The sequence below is a fragment of the Euleptes europaea genome, chromosome 13, assembly GCF_029931775.1.
Source record: "Euleptes europaea isolate rEulEur1 chromosome 13, rEulEur1.hap1, whole genome shotgun sequence".
Taxonomy (NCBI): Eukaryota; Metazoa; Chordata; class Lepidosauria; order Squamata; family Sphaerodactylidae; genus Euleptes; species Euleptes europaea.
This window is the reverse complement of record NC_079324.1, coordinates 23,215,069-23,242,864: the sequence shown is the minus strand read 5'-3', so window position 1 is coordinate 23,242,864 and position 27,796 is coordinate 23,215,069. Positions and strand designations below refer to the sequence as shown.

At 39.8% G+C, this 27,796-nt stretch overlaps 1 protein-coding gene across 1 annotated transcript in view; it reads left to right on the top strand.

Moving 5' to 3' along the window:
* The window catches only part of DIAPH2 (diaphanous related formin 2), a 421,870-nt gene that overhangs the window by 60,622 nt on the left and 333,452 nt on the right, over window positions 1-27,796 (top strand). Inside the window, exons 7-18 of the mRNA XM_056859236.1 lie at window positions 976-1,050; window positions 1,136-1,205; window positions 3,361-3,497; window positions 4,417-4,525; window positions 7,733-7,843; window positions 13,821-13,939; window positions 16,216-16,332; window positions 18,124-18,242; window positions 19,315-19,379; window positions 21,990-22,094; window positions 24,093-24,386; window positions 26,302-26,416. Coding sequence (XP_056715214.1) covers window positions 976-1,050; window positions 1,136-1,205; window positions 3,361-3,497; window positions 4,417-4,525; window positions 7,733-7,843; window positions 13,821-13,939; window positions 16,216-16,332; window positions 18,124-18,242; window positions 19,315-19,379; window positions 21,990-22,094; window positions 24,093-24,386; window positions 26,302-26,416 — 1,436 coding nt within the window. The remainder of the gene's footprint in view (window positions 1-975; window positions 1,051-1,135; window positions 1,206-3,360; window positions 3,498-4,416; window positions 4,526-7,732; window positions 7,844-13,820; window positions 13,940-16,215; window positions 16,333-18,123; window positions 18,243-19,314; window positions 19,380-21,989; window positions 22,095-24,092; window positions 24,387-26,301; window positions 26,417-27,796) is intronic.

The window sequence follows — 27,796 nt, the reverse complement described above, 5'->3', positions numbered from 1 at the left end:
CAAATTTCTTTCCTCTCATATTTACAAGAAACATCGTTTTGGCTCCTTCTGAGTTGTCTTTACTTAGATCACAGTTGATGAAGCTCTTTGATTACAGAGATACTAGAAAGTAATCTCTGCAGCTACTGTATTGGAACTGTGTGGCATGCTTTGGTTGGTTTGTGCTGAACATCAGCCAAACTCCTGCCGTTATGCGCAGCACCAAAATTGCAAACCGTTCTTCCGGAAAAAAATCCAAGTCAGGCATTTTGATGAACTGTAGTTGGCTTCTTGTTTACAGATCAAAATCCTAAACCAGGATTAAATTGTGTTTTTTAGCACCTGATGTACATGACAAATTGCAGTTTATTGAGGAAATCCTGTCATGACTTTTCAGTCTGTAAAGGGTGGGGGAGAGGATACGATCCCCAGAACTTTGGCTCCCTTCTTGTTGCATGTCTAGATGCAGCCTCTCTCTCTCTGTGGTGTAGTGGATAAGAGCAGCGGGCTCTAATTTGGAGAACTGGATTTGATTCCTCACTACTTCACATGAGCGGTGGACTCTAATATGGTGAACTGAGTTTGTTTCCCCGCTCCTCCACATGAGGCCTGCTGGGTGACCTTAGGCTAGTCACAGTTCTCTCAGAACTCTCTCAGCCCCACCCACCTCACAAGGCATCCCTTGTCGGGAGGGGAAGGGAAGGAGTTTGTAAGCCAGTTTGAGACTTCTTAAAGGTAGAGAAAAGGGGTATAAAAAACAACTCTTCTTCTTTCTTCTTCTTCTATATATATGGTTCCAACATTTGACATTTAGCCCTGATCCAGAGCTTCATTTGCATTTACAAATATTTTTGTATTCTGTCTTCCATATGACTTTCAGAAGTGATGGTCATTCCACATAGTTAATAATGCCTTGTTGGGGTGTTAATTTTGGTTATGGAAATATTTATGAAAAAGCTTAAATATACATTTAATATGCATTGTATTTCTCCACAGTTGGGTTAATAATTTTGGGCATGAAGGGCTTGGACTTCTATTGGATATTCTTGAGAAGCTTCTGGACAAGAGACAGTAAGTACAGAAATTACAAAGAAGGGAGGAGAGAAGGAATAACATTTAATACAATGCCTTTGTTTAACATATTTTTCCCTTAAAGGCAAGAAACTATTGACAAGAAGAATCAGTATAAACTTATACAGTGCCTCAAAGCATTTATGAATAATAAGGTAAGACTTTCAGTTTCTCCTGGCTTTTACTTTGGATGAGCTCAGTCTATCCAGTCGTGACTGACTGTGTCTTAAAGAAATTATTGCAATAAGGAAATAGAAATTGGATCTACTGAGCCTATTTTGTGTGGTTTATTGCTTCTGTTAGAAGAGACAAATTAAGAATAATGAACAATTAATTTTGGAGTTACTTCATTGATTGAGAAGTGTATAAAAGTTTGGAGAACTATTATTTTAGTCTCTTCCTGAAAACTGTTTTCTGCCTACAGAGAAAGAAACATTTAAAAACAAAATTGGAAGTAGTTGCTGATAAAAAGAAATAGGGTAGTCTTTATGTTCAACTAAAGCTCAACAACAGAATATTATTCTGCTTAGCCTTTTTTTTCATATCTGCATTTGATAAGCTGTTTAAACCTAGAATTTGAAATGGGGAGCAGGCAGTGGGTACCAGTGGTAACCAAAGTTACCCTTGAGGCCCTTGCTCAATGTGCTGATAGGACCTTTTAGAATAATAGATCTGTTGGGTAAATTAGTTTAACTGGAATTACTTTTACAACAAGAACAGTAACCAGACCTAATGGAATTTGAGCTTGAGTTCTGTAGACAACACCCAGCAAACAAGGTTTCTATTGAATTTAACTACTAGAACATATAGCTCTGATCCACTGGAGCATTGTTACAAACAGAATGATTTTCTGCCTGCGGTGATGCTGTGGTGGATCCAAGCCTGTGCCTGTGAATATGAAAATGCTGTGTGTTGTCTAAAACATCGGAGATAAATAAAACGTCCTTAAATTACAGATCTTAAGGCTTCTGTGTGTAACACACATACGCTAAGAAGTAAAACTATAAAATGTTAAAACTCATGAGAGACTTACTTCAAAAAAATAAATAAGTTGAGAATAGATATGTAAAGAAATGGGAGGGGTATGTAACAGAAGTGTTTACTCTCCTTTTCCCACACTTATTGCCCAGCTCAATGGAATTGGGTCTGAGACACTGCCTGTAGTCCCTTTGCTTGAGATGGTGAGTTGATTCACCTCTGTAGAACCAGCTTGAGTTCAGGGACTAAGGTGAATTGTCTTCCATGGGCCAAAGGGCCAGTTACCCATGTATCTTGTGTCATGGCTGCCAGAAAGTCCACTTGCCAGTCATCTCTGTTGAGCCAGCAGGCCAGAGGAGCCTGTAGGATTCTGTTGGCTGAGGCAACTAACTAGAAGCCTAACCCTTTTAGTAGACAGCCTTTCCACCTGAGGGTATAGGGAACCACTTGACTTTTCCCTTCTTCTATAGGTGCCAGGAAGATGTGGCTTCTCTGCCTTTAACAGTCAGGCAGTTCTCTTGAGGCTGTTGAGGAATAGAAGGGTTTTTTAAACACCTAATGAATATATGAAATATATGCCACATACTTTCCTGGAACATAATCAGAAACCTTATATTTTCTTGATACAATTGATGTCAGAGTGGAATAGCATGGAAATAACTGATAAATACTATATAATATTTAAGATATACTATTATCATATTATATCTTGCACAAACAATGCAATCGTAAATGGAGTTACCCCCTTCTAAGCATTGGAAGTCAATGTGCATGGCATTACACTGAAAACTACTTAACATGACGTGGGCAGTAAGGCTGAGGAATAACAATTATATAACGTAACGGAAAAATTCACGTTGTGGGTTGTATGTTGCTCACATATCCACTTTAATTATTTTTGTCTCCTCGTTTTTGGCCACAATTTTATTTGCAAGCCTAAAACATGGGAAGGCAAGTAGAGTTATTCAAGTGCAACTGATGAAATATTTTAATTACTATGTCACTGACTTTTTCAGTATGATGTTAGTGATTTTGAAAAGGTCTCTTGTTTGGTAATAGAAAATAATTTTGTTGTTGTTGCACAGATAAATCACTTGATTTGAGTATAGTCTGAAGGATGTTTTTAGTACAGATTTGTGAAGCTCCTTAATCATTTTTAAATTTAAAGATATCAAAAACTAGCTCCTGCCAAAGACTTGAAACTTGTTTTGTTTTAAAAAATAGTAATGATGTGAGATGGGTGTGCTGAAATACATTTTTTACAGTCTTGAACATTCTCATTGGAGAGGTCCCACAGCAGGTTAACCATATTTTTTTTTTTTTGTTTTAAAGTATGGACTCCAAAGAATTCTAGGAGACGAAAGGAGCCTTTTGTTATTAGCCCGAGCAATTGATCCAAAGCAACCAAACACAATGACTGAAGCTGTAAAAATACTTTCTGCCATTTGTATCATTGGAGAGGAAAATATGTAAGTGATACAGCACAGAAAGTTTTCTTAGATGTTGAGTTGGTCAGCCTGAAGAGCAGATAGAACTGAATTAATTTTCCATCTTGACTCCTTTCCCCCCCCTCCACTGCATTTCATTGCCAGAGAGACTTCAGGTGCCTTTCTGTGATGGTGTATCGTCTCCCATTCCTTTTATTATTTTATTGGGAATTGTTGCTTGCGGTACAAGAAAGGGTGGGAAATGAGCAGAATTGTCACAGAATAGGCATAAATTGGATCCCACGACAGAGGTTTGTTGGGAAAAGTGAGCTCTGAAACTGAAAAGCAGTTGTGCATATGGAGATATAAAGCAGAAGAAGCAGTCTTGGGTCCTATTTTGGAGTTATTTATAGAATTGGCCTGTTTTATATATACTTTCAGTCTGGTCTGCTTCTTTTGCACCGGTTTGCATCCTTCGTCTCAAACTTTGAAGATAGTTGTTGTTGTTTTTTGCTGTCAAGTCACATCTGACTTATGGAGACCCCGTAGGGTTTTCAAGGCAAGAGACATTAAGAGGTGGTTTGCCATTGCCTGCCTCCCCGTTATGCCTCTAGTGTTTCTTGGAGGTCTCCCGTATAAATAATAGCCAGGGTCGACCCTGCTTAGCTTCTGAGATTTGACGAGATTAGGATAGCCAGGTCAGGGATTGTGAAATAGTTGTTTGCCTCTAAACATGTGAAATATTACTCAGAGAAGGATAGCATTACAGTTCTTGGTGCAAGCGCCCCCGAGAATTTTATTATTTAGAGCTGGCAGTTAGTAGATGTCCCCCACCAAAGGTCATAGAAGAGAGACAAAAATGGTTCTAAGAAATAAAGTAGCAACTGTGAATAATCTCATAGATTCTGAAAATTTGGTTTTTTGTATATATAACATTAGGCATTCAACATTTCTGTTTCAGCCTGGATAAAATTTTAGGAGCTATAACAATTGCAGCAGAGAGAAACAATGGAGAGCGTTTCTCTAACATCGTTGAGGGGCTTGAAAATCATGAAGCTCTGCAGTTACAGGTGAGATTCTTTAGGTTTTCATCTTAAAGTGTTGGCTTTTTTGCTTTTTAATAAACAGTGTTTTGTTATATTGTGTAATAAGTAATTGCAGAAAATAATTTGGTGATTATAGTAGAGGGTTTTTGTGTGCGTTAAGCCCCAGAACATGGTAAAAGACCACTGCTCCAGAATTCTTTCGCACAGAATAGTATCTCTTCCTTTGGCCTCTGTGTTGCTGCATTTGAAAATAATATTCATCCAAAACCTCTTAAGCCTTCTGTCCTATCAATACAGTGTTAGAAATTTGGGACAGAATTTGACATTCAGCGACCAGTAGTTCTGAGGAACATAAATAGGATATTGAAATGGCTAGATTGTTACTACTTACCGGCCATTGTTTCACCATGAAAATAGTTTCAGTGGCTTTGTGGTACATGTAATCATGGAAAAAATAAATTTATTTTTCTTTTATTTATACCCTGCCCTTTCCCGGCAGCAGCCGGGCTCAGGGCGGCTCTCGACAAGATAAGCATAAATCGTAATCAATATAAAAAATAGCAGCATATACAGTCATAACTATTAAAATCTTAAAATCAATCCTAGCTAAAAAGATGGGACCCTAACTATGATTCTTTGTTTGTGTGTGTGTGTTAAGTGCCGTCAAGTCGCTTCCCACTCATGGCGACCCTATGAATCAATGTCCTCCAATGATTCAGTCAATGATTCTCTCTACATACACTTTAAAAGCAACATAAAAAAGGAATCACCATTACTATGCAGTGACATTAATTGCTGTGAGCAATAAGGGCACAGCAACAACAAGCATGTTAGTTTACAGTTTGCAGTAATTCCTTCAGCAAAAAGCAACTAATTGTGATCTCTTTCTCTCAATATATTCCTTAAAAATCTCCTTGTCAGTAATAAAATTTTGGGAATAGTCAAATCTCCGGACCTCAAACGGGCACACAGCCCAAGTGCAGATTATCTCTTAGTATGTTATTTCTTTGGGGCTGACAAAGTTAGCTCCATGATATAACGAGGCTATAATGAGACATCTCCGAGCTAGCATTACTCAGCAACCAGGCAGATAAGATTAGCGTCCTACTGTAGATACAGTTGAGGAAGAAGCCAAAACAACAAACACATGGATGTTCTTACAAGTTCTGAGCAGCCAAGAGTCGCTCAGACAGCTTTACAAAAGGAGTTAGTAGGAATTAAAAGGAAAGTCATGGAAGAGCCTCAGAGCAATGCTGCTGATCCATCCACCATCTTGGAAAAGCCCCATGAGCAATAAGGGGAGTCCCAAAAGAAGGACAAACAGATGTAAAATCTGATCCAGTTCAGCAGGAAACAAAGAAAAAGGGGGGGGGAGAAAAGGAAAGGAGGGGAGAAAAGGAGGGAGGCCAGCAGGTGTGCATGCCCTCACTTCCCTCAACCATAGGTGGCATAAATCTTCTCATATTCTCCACACATGAGAGTGTACTGAGAAATACATTTTTTTCTTCAGTGGAGATTATTTCCGTGTACTGGTTGTACCACATGTGAATCAGCTTTCGATATCACCAAAATATAAAGCTGCATTTGTAGACAAATATGTATATGTTGCTCCTGTACTCGTTTTGTGTGCATCACAGCCCTGCATGATGCAAGCTGCATCTACATTAAAGAAAGGTGTTGTCATTTTCTTTGTCTGTGGTATAGGTTAGTTCAAGATTTTGTTGTGCTAAAGAAAGTTTCTTTTTTTCAGCTGAATAACTTACTTTTGGAGCCTAGTGGAGTGCAAACACAAAAATCCTCTGATAGTTAGCTAGTCTATCTACTATGTAAGGTTTGTGCCCCCCCCCAATTGTGTATTAGCTCTGAATCATGACAGAGATCAAATCATCTTGGAATACCACCTTGTGAATGAGATAATGATTGGGTTCATGACTTCTGCCCTGTAAGGTTAAGACCATAAGACAGGGATCATTTCTGTAATCTTGACATGACAATATGAAAACTGAGCAGTGGAAGAACCAAAAGAAAGATTATGTTCCTTAGAAGGTCAAGGTTATACTGCAGTGACATCCCTTTTCTATGATGAATGCAAGCAGTGTTATGAACACGGTAATTGCCAGGTCTGTTTTGTGTAGACAGTGAGGATCTAAAACAAAACTTACTTTTATTACAACCTGATACTAAAATCTCTAGGTAAATAAAAAGTGATGAATGAAAATGTCATGGGAAGATCAAAAACAAATTTAAGACATTTCCTGAGCAGTAAATGCCGTCAAATGGTATCCCAGGTACCTGCTTAGACTAATATTTGGTGATTTGGACTAAGGTCCAAACTGCACATTACATGAACTACCCATTATTGGATCTTCCAATCCCTAAAAGCAGCCATAGGTCAATCTGAACTTGATTGGAGTGATGATGCTGGGAAAAAGACTATATGATCCTTTCCCCTGTGTCATATTTTCCCAAACTAAATTTCCCTTCTCTTCACCCTCCCCTCACAATGCTGTTTGTCCCGTTGGGCAAAAAAGAAAGAAAAGTAAAATAGTTTTGGAGTTAAGTTTTCCTTTGTCTTCCCCCCCGCCACTCCTCATGACCTATTTGTATACAACTTGGGCTGAATTGTACCAAATGTTGGATACGTGAACATGTTTCCTGTATTATCCTTGGAGCGGTGGAGTCTGATCTGGAGAACTGGGTTTGATTCCCCACTCCTCCACATGAGCGGCAGAGGCTAATCTGGTGAACTGGATTTGTTTCCCCACTCCTACACATTAAGCCAGCTGGGTGACCTTGGGCTAGTCACACTCTCTCAGCCTCACCTACCTCACAGGGTGTCTGTTTGGAGGGGAAGGGAAGGTGATTGTAAGCCGGTTTGATTCTTTCTTAAGTGGTAGAGAAAGGCGGCATATAAGAAGCAACTGTCCTCCTCTTCTTCCTTCTTCTTTCTTAGTGATTAGAGGCACCATCGCCAGTCCGCTCTCTGTTGCTCAAGTGGCAGCAAATGTTCCCCATTTAAATCTATTGCTTCATAGAGGTTGGATCAAGTGGGGGCTATGTTATTGGTGATGTAGGCGGTGGTTAAGTATCTCAGCGCCTTCTGTAAAATAATAATTTGGCTTGGTTGTGTATTTTCTTGTTTAGGAATGATTTTTTCGCAATGTTTATTGCTTCTGTGCATTGAGAGTGCTAATTCTAATAAGCTATTTTTACCATAATTTCTAATTACAGGCAGCCTGCATGCAGTTCATAAATGCCCTTGTCACTTCTCCTGAAGATCTTGATTTTAGGATACACTTGAGAAATGAATTCTTGCGCTGTGGGCTAAAGAAAATATTGCCAGTAAGTTATATGTGCTGAATGCCGTGATTGCTCGCCTTTTTTGATTATAAATCTTAGGCAAGTTTTATATGTTGTAACCAAGTTTGCCTTCATTTTTAAAAATAATCTTTAATAACTTAAATGAGAGCAAAACTGAAAGCGTTATAGATGTACACTAAGGGAAATTCTTTTGCATTTCTTCACTAATTTGTTAGTTACATTCACTAGAGTATAGGGTTTATGGCATTTATTTGTTATGAGCCTGAGAGGTTTGTAGCGTTCTGGACTTGAGACAATGGGGGAACTGCTAAAAAGTCCGACCAATAGCCTAGACTTTGCTGCATGGATTGACTGTCTTTCAGTCTGAACTCCCCACGTTAAAATGACCTACCATGTATGACGAGATAAAGGTATCAAAGCATTTTGCAAAGATTATAGATGCAGTAAAAGCCTTGCTATCTAGCAGCTGATGATCTAGAATGCTCAGTTAACCGGCATCGCTCAGAGGACACATTTCTCCACATCACCCACCATATCATTGTGTCTTCACTCACATCCACACCCTACCGCTGCCTCTCCACCTGGCCAGCTTGACGTGTCTGTCCATTGCTGGGCTACTGCTGCTGCCAGCTGATATTAACCTCAGGTGCCTCGTCTCCCCTCACCCAGTCTTAAACTATTGGGAGCCAGCTCTGATGGAGGGCTCCAGAGCGGTTGGGACTGCTTGTCTGCCTTCTGTGAAGGACACTGCCATGGCTTGAGGGAAAGGGTCTTGCCAGATGTGGGAGCTGCCACCATGGCATTCCCAACAGAGTGGGGCTTGATTGCTGCAGATTAGTCTGGGTATTAGGGTGGAGCAGAGCAATAGGCTTGAATATCTGGTAGATTTGATTCACTGGTAACCCCCATTCCCCATGAGTGCTGGATAATAAAACTTTTATTGTAGTAATATATAGCTCTCTTGTGTGTACTGTTTAAAAGCAAAAACAAAAACCCTCCTTAGTCTCTGTTTAAAAAGTATCATTGGTGCATATTTATTCTCTTTTTTTCTAGTCTCTTGAATGTGTCTACTACACTATGGATTTAGAAGGGCTTAACTCTGTTTAGGATAGCACTGTTAATCTGGCCTCTATATGTCAAAGTAGTGGTGCTGAATGATCATATCGCAAGAGAGTGGAGTCTGATAACTGGAACAATACAACATAGGAGGCCAACTCCAGATAACACCCACCTAACTTTTGAAAGGTGTATGTGTCTCTGAAAATTATTTTGGAGCGTGGGACAATTCCCGTTTAGGAGCAGGTGTTTCTTCATATTACATCCTGGTTCACTACAAGTCTACTCTAAAGAGTTTGCAAAGTGTTTTGTTTTATGAGATAGGGCGTGCTATTTCAAGAGAAATGAAACCTCAGATCCAACTGATTATGCACAATGCCCTAGGTAATATACAATTAGAATTATTTTCAGATGTACTGTGTGTTCTAAAGACCCGCAGGTATTCAAATGGATGTTGATTGTACTTGTCTTATGTTTATGAAGGAAAACAGAACTTGGGCTCTGTTGTGCTGCAAAAATAAACAAATTGCTGAAAATGCAGTTCTCCAATGACTTTAGCTTGGTTCTTGAGGAGCACTCGAAGCTGTATAAAGCAGAAGCAAAACTGACTTATCACAGGCAAGCGCTCATTGCAGCATCAGCCTTTTGCATTTTAGCATGGGGCTATAATTTTTCTCAACACGCTCCCACAACACCAAGCCCTTGGCATTTGATCAAGCAAATGCAATAACTGTAATATGGTGCAGTTGGGAGATCTGAAACTTTATCACCTATTTTTCTTAGACACTCTAGTGTGTTAAAATATTATGGCCACAATTCCCTGGTGAGTTGTTTCACTCTCAAAGTAGGAAATACATTATTTCTTGATTTAACTGGTATGACCCTCCTAAAGAGTTGTTTGTGCAGACATCAAACCGGATTTGAACATGGAAGCAAAATGATTCTGTGAGGTAATTGTGTCATTATTTCTGTAAACGGAGCCTATATAGATTTTTTGCAACCACCTTTTTTGACCGTACCCTTGAAAACGTTAGAGGATCAATCTTACATATTGGGGTGCAATTTGTCCTCTTTTTCCCCTCAGTTTTAATATATGTAGTTGCCACATTTCCATCAAGTCTCTGCATTGTCCTTGAGCTCCTCTTTATTATTCTGGTCGGAAGCTGCTATATGGACTAAAATGTTTTGATCACACCATTCTGTGACGTGAAAATACTTCATTGTCTGCAAACTGTTTTCTCTCTCTGTTTCATTGGCTGTCGTCTCAATATACAGCTTTGTGTGTCAAAAATGGTGCACCACCGTGTTGCTTTAAGAGATTTGTGATGCTCCAGCAGGCTACAAGAAGGATTTTCTTTTAGTTCAATACAGTCACAGCAAATCAGAGCTGGGAACAAAACATGTTGGTTTTAGACCAAAAAAAAAGAAAAGAAATTGCATTTGCTCACTTTTCCAGCTGACACATATTTATATGAGAGAGAGAGTATAGAAAAAACACATGACTGACAATACATTCACTGCAGTACTAAAACTTTGACTTAAATAGGTCAAAGTAAATAATCTGTTTTTGCCTACAAAATGATCATTGAGTAAAAGACGGGAATTATAAATCATCTACCACAACCCAACAGGACAGCATAAGCTGGCTTCCACTAAATTCTACAGTTTTGAAAAATTATATGTTGGATATGTGGTCCAACTCCTTCCCCTTAGTGTTCATTTCATACTTTTATTGGATAATATGAAATCCAATCAGGATAACAAATTAATAGTCAAGATTATTTCCTAACCTTTGGCATAATTTAAATTTTAATTTGAATGTTCAGTTAAGGATTCACATTTTAATAAAGGAATACAGATGTGTAAAGGGAAGGTTGATAGGTTAGTGTGGATAATCACTGGCTTACTCATTTAATAAAGCAGGGAATGAGTAAGTCTGATCAATTACACAGTGGTGGTTGGGGACAACTATTGCATAGCCAGCGTTATAGTGGAGCATCATGACCGAGAGATGTTCACCCTTAATTAAATCTTTTATTATACAACTGTAGACAGGGCTTCTTGTTTTGTAGGCTTCAAATAACTTCAAATGAGTATAACTTCACTTTCAGTGAAAGTGTAACAGATCCTGAACTAAACCTTTTAATAAAAAAAATCATAATATTGTTTACTAAACATACAGTATTTCTAAACATAGGACTAAAAGTCCTTAGGAGTTATTGTTTGAATTATGTACATTTTTGCGGAACTGGCAGAATTATGTTCCTGTCTTCTAAAGTGAGGTACTGTTCAGACATATTGCCAAACCATGGCTTAATTCAACTTGATATGGTTAGTGCGATTGTCTGATTGTAGGCCAGTTCACCAGCAGTGCATTCCTGAAGGGGGGAATGCTCTTGGGAGCCAGTGTGACCCCTACACTGGCATCCCTGCCACTTCGGCTGTGCAGACTGGCACAGACGCTGGTGCATTGCCACTTACGCCGCCCCCTCTGGACGGTGGCAGCAGCGTGGGGCTTGGGTGCCGGTGGGGCCTCTCGCCAGCGTTCTCCTGGTGCAAGTCCCTGTGCTGGTGTCCCAGGAGACATTCCCGGGGCGTTCTCGGGGTGTTCCAAACCCCTTTCACCCCAGGAACGCCTCCCAGGATGGCAGCGGTCCTACATCACCTTTTTATGTGGCACAGGCCTGCTTTCCCCTATGGGGGAAAAAAAGCCTTTTTTCCTGGTTTAATTTTGGAAAAAAGGCTCCCCCCATCCACGGCAGCTGGGAAGCCTCTGACAAGACTTCTCAGCTGTGCCGTCCCGGCCACCACGGTTCACCCTCCCCTTCAGAAATGCACTGTAACTGTGTTTAGGTGTGTTCTGTAAAACCTCAATCTGAAGTTGGTTTCTTACCTTAGTTAATCTTAACTGTTAGGGCTACAGATTCTTAGTCCTTTTGATTTGATTAACGCTTTAATGTGACCCCCTCTCCCTGATGTTTGTATTATCATTACAAGAGAAGTTAATGTTTCTGATATGGATTTCCAGGCTCACCAGAATCAATGTCATACCTGAATTCAATGTGTCTTACTTGACAGATTTCTGTTTCTATTGTAGGTAGTTGGGAAAGCATCATCTTTGATTTAAAAAGATAGTCATTTCATACTTTTTAAGTTAATGGCTTGATGATTTAGGCATAAATATGTTTGCCTTTCCTGTTTATATTTTTGCATATCTTCCTCTGTCTTGAAAATAAAATGTTACTTAAGCAATCTTGTTATATGGATAAATAACTGATGTGCAACTGCGAATCCAATACTACTCATTACTGTGAGTTCTGTCTATGTGGCTAACTGTGGGCTCCACATTGCTAACATTTTTGTTATAGACGCCACGCTGGGCCATCCTCCTTCTCCTTCTGTAATCGTCTTTGAATGTCTTCACTTGTGATTATCGAATGTCTTTTGAAACCTACGAGATAAAAGTGAACATAGTAAAAGAACTTCAAGGTGATATATTAATCCCAACAATCTCTAGTGTGGCATGCTATAAAAGATTTGGATTTTTCCCCCATTTTTTTTCTTTCAAAACCAATATTGATGCATGTGTTTTTTATGTGTTACAGATGATCATAACTGTAGTCACACTTAGGGCAAAACAGTTTTTATGTTGATGCAGAAGTGCTATACAAATACAAGTCTTAAAGTGCACAAAACGTATGTTTAAGCAACACATACGTTAAAAATTGCTGGAGACGTTCTGTAATCAGACACAAAAGCTGGTTAAAATCAACCGCCAGACTATGCAAATTCTTAACAGTCAAACAGCCTTTAAGAGGAGGTAATAGATCTGTACCACATCGTCAAAATCACTTAGAGCATATTAATTCCTTTGTAACCATTATTTCATATACTCCGCCAGGATGTTGAACAATGGAACAACTACAGATAAGTTTTCAGCTCTTTTATTTGCCAGTGCACTGTGGGAAGATTCTAATCCATATTAATAAGAGAAGCCAGTTATTGTGAATTAATACCGCACAAAGGCGTACAGTCTTATATGTGTGCCTTCAGGTGGCATGCTCTGCACTGGAAATGATCAGCCGTTTCCAATAACAGGATACATCCAGAACAAATATTTACCATGCGATGGTTTGAGAAATACATTTATTATAGCCAGGCCAGTTCAGAATACCATCAACACCATTCTAAATTTGATCTGTTAGTCAGAAGATCTGTGTTTTGAACCAGTGCAATCTCATGTTAAAGAGGGGGGGAAAACCTAGGTCAATGTTGGTGTGTGTTAATGTTGCACGGTGCTACAACATAAAAATAAAGATGCAGCGTGAGACTTCTCTGCAACTGAAGATAACACTTTAACACAGGGTTTTAGAGCATGGTTTTCTGTGGAATAAAGCATGAGCAAAATTCCTAATTCTTTAACTGGTATACTTTGGAATATACATTCGTGAGCATAGGAGCAGAATAGAGCAGCAATTTAAATAGTGTTTTCAGTACGCCATACTTGGGACTGTTGTGCTTGAATATATCAATGTGAATGTATCACTATTAAACTTTGTCAATGTTATGAACACATTTGTGACTATATATATATATATGGTGTAACTGCACGAGTCTGTTAGGTGTTTTCTGAAATAATTGTTTTATTAGATTAAATTATTTTATTTAGTTTGGAAACACTGTATTTGTCAGAGGTAAAGAGTATAGCAGTATTGCTATACTGCATTATGTGTAAATACCAGGAATTACAGTCGGTAGGTATCTTACTGTGAATTAATGTATCTAAGTCATATGCATACAGTAGATGGAAAAACTATGCAGTTGTGGTAATATCTCTGAAATTTCCCATATGATTTTGAACAACTTATGCGCTTAAGAAAGTAAGTTTACTAAATGAACTGAAATATTTATCTCACTTAAAATGCATTTCCTGAAACAATAGGATCTAAAAGAAAAGGAGAATGAAGAGCTTGATATTCAGTTGAAAGTGTTTGATGAAAACAAAGAAGAAGACTTAATCGAACTGGCTCATCGCCTCAATGATATCAGAGTCGAAATGGAATATCCTTTTTAACAATGACTTAATTTCCAGAAAATACTGACATCAGCAGTACATTGGATAGTTTTGAGATCAAGATATGTTGATTACAAAGCTTATGGAAGGTGAGGGAAGTTAGTTGAATTAAGTTAACATTGTAAGAAAGATAAAGAACTTTTCAAGAATACTTGAAAGGTTTAGAAAACTAAAGTGTTTTGTTGTTTGTTGTTTGAGGTGAGCATGAATGTCTGAGGATAAACAGCTAGTTCTTTGACACTGCTATTAAAACTTGATATAGAACAATTTGGATTGGTGTTAAAGCAGTCAGTATACAACTTTTCCTGGACCTTTCTTTCATGATAATCAACAACTAAAGGCATTTTCAACAGATGTTTACTGTTAAGTTAGAAACTGTACATTATAGGTAGTTGTTTCTACTTAAGGCATTTAGTATTTTAAAGATGATAAAGCATAGGGAGGCTTAGAAAACAGGCTCGCTCAAATGAGTATGTGACGTTCAACCCCAGTCCTCCACTTATTCCTCCTTGGTCTTTCTTGCCTAATTTGGCTTGCCAAGTGTCAATGCTTCAGTAACAGTACAAACCACAGCTGGCAGATTTTTCTTGTCATTTAAAATAATTACTATAGATAGATATAGAATTTTTCCACAATGTACTGTTTGTATGGCTTACTTTCTCATTCTTATGTCTTCATTTTTAATACTTTGAAACATTCAATGATACTAACATTGTTACACAAAGGGAGAGCCCAGTAAATATTCAACAACACAGGAAGAGATTGGGGGGTGGGGGCATGGAAATCAGTCTAGCCTCAATTTCACAGAGGGGTTTCTGGCTGTCTTGGAGAAAGAGATGTTGGTAATTTTGCTTATTCTCTCCAATAGTGAATAGTGCACATATTCAAGTTAGTGAGTAGCACAAAAACAAAATTTGTTCATAATAAATAGTAATATCATGTATGCAGTCCTGACCCCATGTGAATGAAAACAAAACAAAACACCAGAGTATGATATCAGATAATATATGGGCCGCCCTGACCTGGATGGCTCAGGCTAAACTGACCTTTTCAGATCTTTGAAACTAAGCAGGGTTGGCCCTGTTTTGTACTTGGATGGGAGGCCACCAAATTAGGGTTGCTGCACAGAGGCATGCAGTGGCAAATCATCTCTATTTGTCTCTTGCCTTGAAAACCCTATGAGGTTGCTGTACGTTGGCTATGTCTGAATAGCACTTTCCACCACTGATATAAGGGGTATTTCTCTGCAGACCTGGGGCATACCCCCAGGGGTTTTAGAAAAGTATACGAAAGAAAAATAAATAACTCTTAACAGTTTAACGACAATCTCAAGATCTCACAACGCTTTATCATGAGATACGAGTGGAGGGGCTACCTGCTGCTATGTGAGCTGGGCGAGGGAGGAGCACATGAGCCAGTCATGTAGGCAGGTAGGTGAGGAATAGTGGGAACTGCTTCCCCTGCAGCAGGCAGGCGAGGAGGAGGCCAGACAAGGAAGAGTAGGATCTGCCACCTCCTGCTTCCACATGAGTTAGGCAGGTGGAGGTGTCAGCACTGCAAGCGGGTGGAGGAGGGGAAAAGGGAGCACCCTCTATGGCTGCAATAGCTGCTGGCAGAGTGAGCATGGCTGGCAGAGTGAGCAGGGGGAGGGAGGATAGCACCCCCCCCCGCAAATCATGTGGGTCCTCTATTTGTCACATGCAAAATTCTGAACTTTGCTCCACCCTGCAGATGAAAAAAAAAGCACAATGGAATCTTCTATGGGTAAACAAGACTTTCTGTACACCTGGGGGATCTCCCAGATAAACAGAAAAAAACACCATTTTTTTTTAAATAAAACATAAGGGATTAACAGACACCCCCCCCCCCCAGGGTAACATCCATGCAGGTGCAGACAATTGTGTTAAAATGTGTGAAGGGGAAACCATGCGGAGGTTTGGAGGGAGAAAACTGCAGCGGGAGAGCTGGGGTATTTGACAGGGGAACAGGATAATAGGTTAAGAAGGGGCAGACGGCATGGGAGATGATTTCCCCTCCCTTGTGTGACCTAGCAAGCCTCTCGCTTGTTTTCATTCAGTTAACATGGAATCCAAAAATCTATGTAAAGCAGATTTGATGTGTTATTCTGACTGATATTTAAGTCTGATGTGGCCTTGTACAAGTAGAATACGTTATTTGGATTCTGGCCTTCAAAAATGCAGAGAAATCTATTCTTATGAACACTTGTTAATATTTTTTGTCATTTCCTTGACCATCCTTAAACTGACGTGAATGAGGTCTACCACCTATTATATAACATGTTGAAAGACACCGCATCAGAAAATTATTTCTTATCCATTTTGCAACACTTTCTACTGATCAGGAATGATTATTATGTCCGGTAAGTCAGTCATGCCTACAAAGTTATGCCTTCATAAATAAAATATGTTTGCAGTTGCTTGAAGATATATTTTTATAGTTTTTATCATTAATTTTATCATTAATTACTTCTGCACATGGAATATTAACATGTCAGGGAAAAGATTTGTAGCAATTTCTGAAGGGGTAGTAATCTGTGTAGATTGTACTGTGTGATGCTTCTGAATGTTTAAATGGGTTAATGCACATTTTTTTGAAACACATCTCCTCACCCCAAGAAATAATATAGCAGCATAGTACCCAATATACTTCTGATTTGGTTTCTGACTCCAGGTTGGGAAATTGCTGAAGGTTTGGGGAGGAGACGGAACTACACAGGGTATAATGCTGAGGATTCCACCCTCCAAAGCAATAGTTTTTTCCAGGGGAGAGCTACTTTTGTTACATTTACAAATCTCTCACAATCAGAGTGGCTGAACTGGATTAAAAGGAATCTGGAACGAAAATAGATGGCAAGCAAGCTGACATTTTATTACAACCCCGCTCCCCACCTCTTAAAATCCCAGACACACTCTGTTTCAAGGTGTTCTCTTCTCTGGGAGAGAACTAATCCATTGCACTTGGACATCTGTGCTCATGACTAATCCAAAATTTACTCTGATGCACAGGACATTTAGTCTGTTTCCTACTCAAACCCTAATCTGATCTCCAGCAGGGAGAACCTGCTTTTCACTCAAGGCTAGCTGGTGTACCAGTTCCAAGACTCCAGTCTAGCCCTTCAAGACAATTCTTCTATCAAAGTCTTTTTTGGGGGAGGCACTTTGGCCCCCTACATCTTCTCCAGCTCCTGGGTGACAGCTCCCACCTCCTTGATCGCATCTAGATGGGCCTTGTATTCTCTCTGCACCTCCAAAGCCTGTAGACTGGAAATCAATTGTAATTCTGGGAGATCTCTAGGCCCCCTCATGGAGGTTGGCAACCCTGTTTTATGAAGTGATGCTAAATATATTTTACTACCTTTTTGGTACCAGGTCAACATCTCTCTCTCTCTCTCTCTCTCCCCGCCCCCAGACTTCTAATTAAGAGGTCGATCTTTTAAAATAGTTTTTTTTTTTATAGTTGGCTTCTGCCTTGAGAACTTTTAAAGCTGCCTTTTGTTGTTTTTGTGCTCTTGTTGGATTTTTAATGCTGGTTTTTTTCATCGTTAATCCCTTGCATGATTTACGATTTTATTATGTTTTACTTAGTGAGCTGCCTCGAGCAGGTTCTCAGAAGAAGTGGCATTGGTGTTTTCTAAATAAATGAATATTTTAGCCTGGGAAGCATCATTGGGAAAGCTGATAATATAATCAAAGATGAAAAGGGTAATTTGTGAACTGAACGACAGCTTAATTGTAGCTTTTACATTTGAGTTATAGCCTTAGGTGTTGCACTGATGAATTTATGCAGCCTCCGTGGTAGAAATCGGCTTCCTGCCCCCCTTAGAATGATGTTGAACATGGGGTCTGCGATCGCCCCTGTAAGGATAGCCAGTTCTCCCTTTCTGCATTCTGCGAGTTATGCATTTTCTAGTACATGAATAATTTATATTGCATAAAAAGAGCTGGTTGAGGAGAGCTCTGGGAAGCATTCATGGGCTTCCTGTTCTCACGAGTAGGCTGTTGGAGCACATGCATTGAAAGAGAAACATGCGGGATTCCCTGTGCAAGTGTTAAGGGACCACCCTTGTTAAATAGATTAAAATGTTATATGGATTTTCTTATTTATTAAAATGAAATAATTGGAGATTGTGTGTGTGTATTTTTGCCACCAGCCCACAGTATTACAAGATAATAGAAGAATGTGTTTCGCAGATAGTGTTGCACTGTAGTGGTATGGATCCTGATTTCAAGTGCAGAGGAAGGTTGGATGTGGACTTCACTCACCTTGTAGGTATGTGCAATTTAGTACTATGCAGCTATGAAATAGAAGAGGAAGAGTTGGTTTTTATATGCCTACTTTCTCTACCTCTGAAGGAAGAATCAAACCATCTTACAATCACCGTCCCTTCTCCTTCCCACAACAGACACCCTGTGAGGTAGGTGGGGCTGAGAGAGCTGTGACTAGCCCAAGGTCACCCAGCTGGCTTCATCTGTAGGAGTGGGGAAACCAACCAAGCTCACCAGATTAGCGTCTGCCACTCATGTGGAGGAGCAGGGAATCAAACCCGGTTCTCAGGATCAGAGTCCACCACTCCAAACCACTGCTCTTAACCACTACGCCACACTGGTTGTTTCTTACCAATTAACAGTTTGTAATCCTGTCAAAATTAAGTCATTCTAAGTTCCACTGATTTAACTGAAAGTCTGTGGAGCATATAACTCTCATATTGAAGTCAGTGGACCGTTGAAATAGGCTTAACTAGGCAAAAAATGAGAAAGTTGTATAATTTTGTACCAGACTGTTACTGAGAGCCAGTGTGGTGTAGTGGTTAGAGTGTTGGACTAGAATATGGGAGACCCAGGTTTGAATGTCTCCCCATGGATATTATCTGGGTGAACTATGGCCAGTAATTCTCAGTTTAACGTATCTCAAAGGGTTTGTTGTTAAGAGGATAAAATGAAGGATTGGACAATGATGTTGTAAGCTGCTTTGGATCCTCATTATGGAGAAAAATGGGGTATAAATATCTAAATAAAATACTGAAATCTCTGCTAAGATCAGCATGGTCTCACTAGCAAGTAACTGGTTTAATTGTTCATCGAAATTTGAATTGTGTACAGCAGGGGAGCAAAAACTTCTCCCTGAGCAAGACTTTAGTACAATAAAGAAATGCTTCGAACCCAGAAAGCATCTAACTAGAATTCAAACTGGTTTTTGTAGAAGCTTAGTTGAACCTTGAAATATAGAACATTTTCAGATGTTTGCTTCGGCTCAGGGGGAGTGTTGGCTTTGCATAACTGTATATATTTATTAGATATTTGCCTTTTAATGTGGATTTCAAGTTTCTTCTTGATCCTTTTAGACAGCTGTGTAGACAAAGCAAAAGTAGAGGAAAGTGATCAAAAAGCAGCTGAATTTTCCAAAAAGGTAGGCACAAAGCTAATTCTTTGCACTGATTTATTTTTAACTTCCTGTTCAGACGTTGGTCATTAATTCACTTTTACATTCAATAACATTGAGGGTGTTTTTAATCTGTAGATTTATGCCAAGGGTCAGTATTACTATGTCACACCTGTTCATTTACATGGAAATTCAATACCTCTAGTCTTCATCAACTTTGAAAAAATTTTTTTTAATGGTTTCTAAATACTTACTTTGGAGGAAGTAAAGTAAGAAGTAAAATTCCATCCTATATTATGTCATAAATTGGTATTTAATTATTTGCAATGAATATTATGTGTTAATTGTGTTCTGTGTGACAAAAATAAGAGAAAAATGTTATGTTCTGATTCCATTTCTTCAGTAAGTGTTTTTTTTTTTTTTTTAGTTTTGAAATCGTTTTTCTAGCTTTATCGGTTTAAACCTCACAGGTAACTCTCCTGTGAAATTTATAGCTTTTTGTGGTGTTATTTTGTTGGGATCAATATATTTGACCGTTAGTAAGTTACAATTGGGACAGGCCTAAACACAACATTGAAATGTGGATGGTAATCTGTCTTCTCCAGGAAATGTTACCACTTATAACACTCACAGATTCATATATAATTTTGACAGCAAAGAGCTGCCCTCACTGTTAATTCAGCTTTATCTTGACTACACTGTCTACACATTTGACATAAGTTTTGATAGGTAAACAAGCATATTGATGGATTTTTTTTACCATTAATAATACTGGATTGGTCTATAATCTATCATATGCATGCTTAAGTCCATTGAAACCTGCCTACATTTATCAGATTTGATGATTGGAAATTAGTGGAATTATACTTGTCTTTAACACTTCAGAATTTGTTTAACATTTCACAAGCTACAAGACTTTGTTAATTTATCCTGGAATCGCTGCTCTGCTGCAGGCGTACCAATATGTCAGAGGCTGTTGTTGCTGTCAAACTAGGCAACTTTGAATGGTCGTACAACATCTCTAAAGGCAATACAAGCTACAGAAACTGTTAGAAATTGAATATTTCTGGACTTGGGAGAATGTTCTGCTACATAAGAATCCAAAGCTCACCAAATACATTTTACCATTGTATAAAATTATATACATTATACCTTTCTATAATGACAACACGTACTTATTTATTGATTGAGTTTTGGATTTTTGTAGACCTTTCTATAATGCTTTAATGTTGAACGGGTAGTAGTATGGGTTCCAAGTGGAACCCTCCCCATTGGCCCACTGATGTGGATAATCTGCCAGGGTGATAAAGGTGGTTTTAGTTCCATTCTGAGATGCCATTTTTGAATGGAAACTAGATAATTTGTTCCATCCATAAATACTTGAAGTGCCACTTCATTCTCAAGTCACCTTTCTCTCAAAAGATGATAATTACTCTACCATAATCTTACAGTTCCTCTGTTGGGAGCGCTTTGATTGTGGAATCCTGCATGACAGGGTTGGACTGGATGGCCCTTGTGGTCTCTTCCAACCTTGTGTGATTTTGTGATTTTGTGAATGTTCACAACATCTGTGATTGAAAATTCCAGTATATGAACAACAAAATATTGTATTTGTGTATAATTAAATAGTTATACGCAATTTGCCCCACTGTTTAAAAATACAAACAAAATTCCAAGCCTTGGTGAAGGCTCTGTACCAACACTTCACCTTCAAACAGTTACACTTGAGTACAAGATTGCAACACAGATAAGGATGAAGCTCTCTGGGCTTATAGGCCTTTCTAGCTGGAAACTTTTTTAAGCAAAAAGTCTTCTGCATCATGTCTCAAATGTTTTTGAGGAAAGTGTGAACAAATATGTTACATGTAGAATGTCCATTTTAGTCAGTAAGTCAGTCATGGCCATAGGCCTTTACAATCTAGACACTATTACAACAACTTAAAATATAAAATCCCTTAAAAGTCATAAGGTTAAAATACAACAATTTGGCTCCTTTCCTCATTCAGTGACTTTCTTTGCCCTAATTTTCTTGGCTGCTAGGCCTTAAAGTGCCATTTTTCGGGAAACAAAAGGGTTTGATATCAGAAAGCAAGGAAATTAGTTTGTTGGCATCAGATAATGAGTATAAAGTGGAAAAAAAATATATTTACCAGGAACTTATTCCAAGATTCGATGTAAAGAGGGGAGGCCAGGATGTAATGGGGTAAATCTTTCACTGAGGGTTTTTTTTTTTTTTTAAGAACGACTGGCAAGAAGCTCTGTGGGCATAGTTTGAAATCATAGTGATGCGAGAGCTGCTCTAAGACTATAAGCTGCTGTATCTACCAGATAAGGAGGTCTAACCATTTTATTCTATGAAAAAGGTCCTTAAGATGCTGTTTTTTAAAAAAAAATATCCAAAATGGTCACGTCTTCGATGTCTGCAGGTTTGCATGAATGTCACAATAGCTGATTCTAGGTGATTACTATCGTTAACGTTCATAGCCAAGGAAAAATGGAAGAAAAAATTACTTGGCTAATCTAGGAAGCTTTAACAGGCTTCTGTTACTTTACTCAATCTATATTACACCCTTGTGAAAGTTGGTGTACAGTTTGGACAAGGATGGATGAATGTTTCTATGTTGGCGATCATTGCAGTTTGATGAAGAGTTTACAGCTCGACAGGAGGCACAAGCTGAGCTCCAAAAACGAGAAGAGAGAATTAAAGAGCTTGAAACTGAAATTCAGCAGCTACGAAGCCAGGTAAAAGTAACAAAATGGATTTAATACCCTATCAAAACTAGTTCCGTTGGCTTGTTTGGCACGGTGGGGGTTAGATAACTTTGTGGGAATGAAGGGGAAAAGGTCCAACATTGTGCTGAGGAGGTGTGACAAGAGAAATGTTATTTCAGTGTTTTAAGTGAGGCACATTGTTTCTCTCACACACACTTGCCATCGCACATTATGCTAAAGGCTGATCACTGCCACCTTTTTATGCCTAGTGTACATCCGGATTGGCGAAAACCACAGTCAGGCTCAGCATGTAAAACAACAACAACCCAATCAACAAAATAAAGGCATAGAAGTTGTGTTGTGCGCATGGATCTTGTTCTGTAAGAGCTGACTGTTTCAGTAGATATAGCAGAGTTTTGGGTAGTAGATTCTTGAGCACTTGTACAGAGAGGGCAGAATTTTTTTTTTAAATCCCAAAAAAGGTAATACAAATGGTTAGTTGGGAAGCTTAGGGCAAATAAATGCATAATCTAAGTAAAGGGGACTATATGCTAATAAATACAGCAAGGAATAAACTATCTAATTACACCCAACTGTGGTGGTGTTAGCTGCAACAAAAACAAAACAAAGAAAGAGTCATAACACTCTAAAGGCTAATTTATTGCGGCATAAGTGTATGCGGATTAGATCCTACTGATGTGATGAAGTAAGTGGGCTCTAAAAAAAGTAAAGTTGGTCCCCTGTTCAAGCATCGGGTCATTACTGACCCATGGGGTGACATCACACCCCGATGTTTACCAGGCAGAGAATGTTTACGAGGTGGTTTGCTATTGCCTTCCCCAGTCGTCTATACTTTACCACAGCCAGCTGGGTATTCATTTTACCCACCTCGGAAGGATGGAAGGCTGAGTCAACCTTGAGCTGGCTTGCTGAAATCGACTTCTGTCGGGATCGAACTCAGAGCAGAGCTTTTGACTGCAGTACGGCAGCTTACCACTCTGCTCAATGGGACTCCTGATCAGTGGGCTCTAGCCATGAAATAAATTGGCTATGGGTTGTGTGTGTGTGTGTTTTTTTTTTTAAGATGCTGCTCTATAAATTGGTTGTGGTTCTCTGTTAAAAAGGGGAGAACTGCAGAATCAACTCTTTTTTTTCTGTAGCGTTGTTTAAAATGTAACGGAACATGAAGGCTTAAAAGCTTAGCTACTGCAAATGCGAACTCTCTCGATTCTGGAGTTTATGGCCTTTAAGCCAGTGGTGCTACCTTTTAGAATAAGAAAAACAGGCTGGTGCTTTGTCCAGGACTTCAAAAGTCTTCATATGATCCTCCTGACAGTGTATGTAGATACAGATAATGAACTTCCCTTGTGTTATCTTGCCAGCAGAAGAGAACCTTATTAAGAAACACAGCCAAGATCCCAATCTTTATCCTAATTTCCCAGCCCGTACAGTTAACATCATTTAGAAGATGGATTTTGTGCAGTAGTGAATATTTAAATATGGCAACCTTATGATGATAATTTGGTTTCAGCCAATTGGGTTCCCTTTTTGACAGTTCTATGAATACCACATAGATAAAAATATCTGAAACCCCTGGAATGTATTTTGTTAATGGGCCCTTTTTTCTTGTTTTCAAATGTCACTTCATTAATTCTCTTGATCTATTTTAATGTGAAGAAATTCTTACAGAAGTTACATATGGCACTAGCCACTTCTCACTGTAATGCAGTGCCAAAAATATAACCCATTCCTGTTAAATGACTCATACTGATTTGAAAATGGATTTCCCCCCCATGGTATAAGGCCATGTTCTCTCTCATTATGGCTTTAATCTTGGTGAAATCCTTCAAACTAGGATACATAATAGAGCACAGTTGAGTGACCTTGCTTACTTGGATGGATTGGGAGATAACCAAAATGTGTAGGTTCTTAAGCCTGTCATTTAAATGAGAATTTATTAGGGATCTCTGTTTGTGTGGCCAACATTTTACTTTGCATTTTTTTTTTAAATACGGGTTTCTTTTGCAGGCTCCTGTATCTTCTAGTGGGCTTGCCCCAGCAGGGGTACCACCTCCTCCGCCTCCTCCGCCTCCTCTACCAGGTGGTGCCCTCCCAGTTCCACCTCCTCCACCTCCTCCACCTCCTTTGCCTGGAGCACCTCCTCCTCCACCACCACCACCTATGTTTGGAGGTCCACCACCTCCTCCTCCTTTGGGCGGCATTCTCCCTCCACCAGTAGCCGCACCGGCATTGCCTTTTGGAATGAAGCAGAAGAAAAAATACAGCCCTGAAGTGTCTATGAAGAGGATTAACTGGGCAAAGGTATTAAAAACCCTGCAAAATCCCATCCCTTCCCTGTTCTGAACAGAAGAGGAGGAAGGATTTTGGTTTGGATATAAAAATGTTGGAATTAAACCTGTGCTATTTTACTAAGGCTTATAAATTATCTAAATTTTGTAAATATATTAATCTTTTTTTTTAATTGCCTGGAATTGTATCTGTGATACATGGTGATGTAAATGCAAACATGTGAAGTGGGACTGGATCATTTCCATAAGAGTATGGAGAGCCAGCATGGTGTAGCGGTTAGGAGCGGCAGATTCTAATCTGGAGAACCGGGTTTGATTCCCCGCTCCTCCACATGAAGCCTTCTGGGTGACCTTGGGCTAGTCACAGTTCTTTCAGAACTCTCTCAGCCCCATCCACCTTACAAGGTCCCTGTTGTGGGGAGAGGAAGGGAAGGCGATTGTAAGCCGCTTTGAGACTCCTTAAAGGTAGAGAAAAGTGGGGTATAAAAACCAACTCTTCTTCTTAAGAAATGAAATGTACATGTCCAGTAAGCCATCCTTCTTCCAGTACGTCACAAGCAACTGTATGTATGTTCAAGAAGTTGCATGTGTTCATGGTTTTACTAACTTTGATTTCTAAGAACCCTTTTCACATATGTTTTGCCTCTATGAAATATAAAATGCAGACGTTTTCCTCTTCGGGTATTATAAAACACTTGTCCTTGTGAGTTTTGTATGAATATGTTTGCTGTTCTGAGCTTCGCTTCACTGATTTAGGTTCTCATTTATGAATAGGTTTATTACTATTCATTCTACTCTGGTAGCTGAGCGGTAGGAAGCTCATTTTACGTTCATGACTTTATATAAGTTCAGGACAGGAATTTCATCTAATGAAAGTTCTGAAGATAATCCTTTCTGAGGTTCAGGGACATTATGGATGCACAGCATAATACAGTACACTTAACTTTCTGTCAGAATTACAGTTCTGATGTATAAACACCATTTATTATTACCTTATTGGACATGACCAGGAGAAATACATCTGAATAGATCTTCATTTTATCTACACATGGAATTACTATACAATATAATAATACAAATCCAGTGTACTGAGCTAGATTCTGAAGTGTAAACAAGGCAAATAATAGTAATGAGAATCTTTTGGAACGGGCTTTCTCCCAGTTTAGTGTATTTTGGTGAGATAAAGGAATAATTTAAACATTAATTAGCCCCCCTTTCCCTCTAAATTGTTTAAAAGGGGGGATAGGAAAATTGGTTTTGACATTGGGTACCTGATGTGAAAATCCCCCGGGCATAATTAGAGATTACAGATTTAATAACCCATAATGTTAATTCATTTATTGAAATCCATAGTCTGTCCATCACTAAATGCCCAAGTGGGTAGAACAACATTTGCAGCTCATTCCTGAGCCTTGTGGTGGCCAGGGTCAGCATGGCTGAGGTGCCACCGTGGCACCTCCAAAGAAGTTCCCCGGCTGTTGCAAGGCCTCAAAAAGCCTTTTTTACAGTATCAAAAAAAGAAAATGAGACTTTCCCCTTCATAGAAAATAGCGATGCTGCGCCAGGTAAAACCTCGTTCAGCAACGCTGTTGCTGGAGGAGGCATTCCCAGGCTGGCTTTGGAAGCTGACTTCCGTCAGCTCCACCCCCAGGAATGCCCCCCCCCCCCCAGGCTGGCACCACATTTCTCTTCTGGGATTTAGGTACCAGAGGGACTTCGGCATCGGAGGAGCAGCATACAGCTCTGCGGCGCCCAGGTGCTGACGGAACTGCCCTCGCTGCCAGCGTAAGTGCCTTTTATTCCATGATAAGAGGCCACATACGCTAGCGGCGGGGTGATGCCGCCTCCAGAGCACTTTCAGACCCCACCTCAGGAATGCACTGAAAGTGAGGTATTTAAGATGTAATTGACTTCCATTTTCATTTCAGATTGAGCCCTCGGATATATCAGAAAACTGCTTTTGGCTGAAGGCTAAAGAAGGAAAATTTGAAAATCCGGATCTGTTTGTGAAACTGGCGCTCACTTTTGCCACACAGATGAAGGGTAATTATTTGTGTGTTTCTTGAACAAGCTGTCTCATGTGTGAGTTGTTTATACTGTTGTGCCATCACTGTGAATAGTACTTTAAAGAGAGGTTGTTGCCCTGAGGTTGTTGCAAACTCAACTTTGATAGGGGCAAGATAGGCAAGACAGAGGCAAGGGAGATGGGAGGAATGTGTGCAAGTTCAGTTACACATACTCAGTGACAGGGACTGAGGGGTGATGCCAGAGGCCTCGCAGAAGAGCTGGATTGTTGAGGGGGCATATGAAGAAAGAGAAAAAAATGGCATTGTACAGCTTTTGTAAAAGGGAGTCCCAGAGAAAAGGTACAGTGGCTTGAGACCAGTAGCCTTTCAGATGACTGAATGTGGTAGAGTTGGAGCAGCAAAGTTTGCAGGTGGAGGGCATGGTGAAATGAGGGGGGGGGAACAAGCAAGGATTAATTTTCAAGGAAAGTAGCAAATGTTGTGTCTAATTCCAAAGTACAGAATAATCAGCAATAATCAGCATGTGATGAAGAGCGGAGGACTCTAATTTGGAGTTAGGGTTGCCAGGTCCCTCTTCGCCACCGGCGGGAGGTTTTGGGGGCAGAACCTGAGGAGGGCGGGGTTTGGGGAGGGGAGGGACTTCAATGCCATAGAGTCCAATTGCCAAAGCGGCCATTTTCTCCAGGTGAACTAATCTCTATCAGCTGGAGATCATTTGTAACAGCAGGAGATCTGCTATTACCTTGGGGTTGGCAACCCTATCTGGAGAACCGGGTTTGATTCTCCACTCCTCCCCATGAAGCCTGCTGGGTGACCTTGGGCTAGTCACAGTACTCTCTGAACTCTCTCAGCCTACCACACAAGGTGCCTGTTGTGGGGAGAGGAAGGGAGGGAGATTGTAAGCTGGGTTGAGACTCCTTAAAAGGCAGAGAAAGTTGGCATATAAAAACCAACTCTTCTTCTTTATGTACAATTTCCTGGCAGTTAGATTTTTTGGGAGTGATGTCTTTGGGACAGTTTATTTTGTGCGATTCTGTGTAAAGTTACTTCCTTCTAACCCTGTTGATTTCAGTGGAGTAACCCTGTATAGGATTGAACTGTAAGTTCATCTTCAGTCTTCGGTGCAGCCCCACATGTGGGACTGCGCCTGCGCGCAGGCCTGCCGCCGGAAACTTTTATTAGCCTTAGACCTTTAAGGGAGATGCCCCTCCCCTTGAGCAGCGGGCCAGCTTGGCGCCGAAACAACCACGTGCTCCTGGGCGGGGCATCCCCTCCCTCCTCAGTTCCTCGCCCGCCGCCAACCTTAGCCAACCAGTAGTCTCCATACAAAGACTTTTAGGCCTCATGGCCTCGACCACAGCAGTCACCCCCTTTGCTAGATTGCAGATGAGGGAAC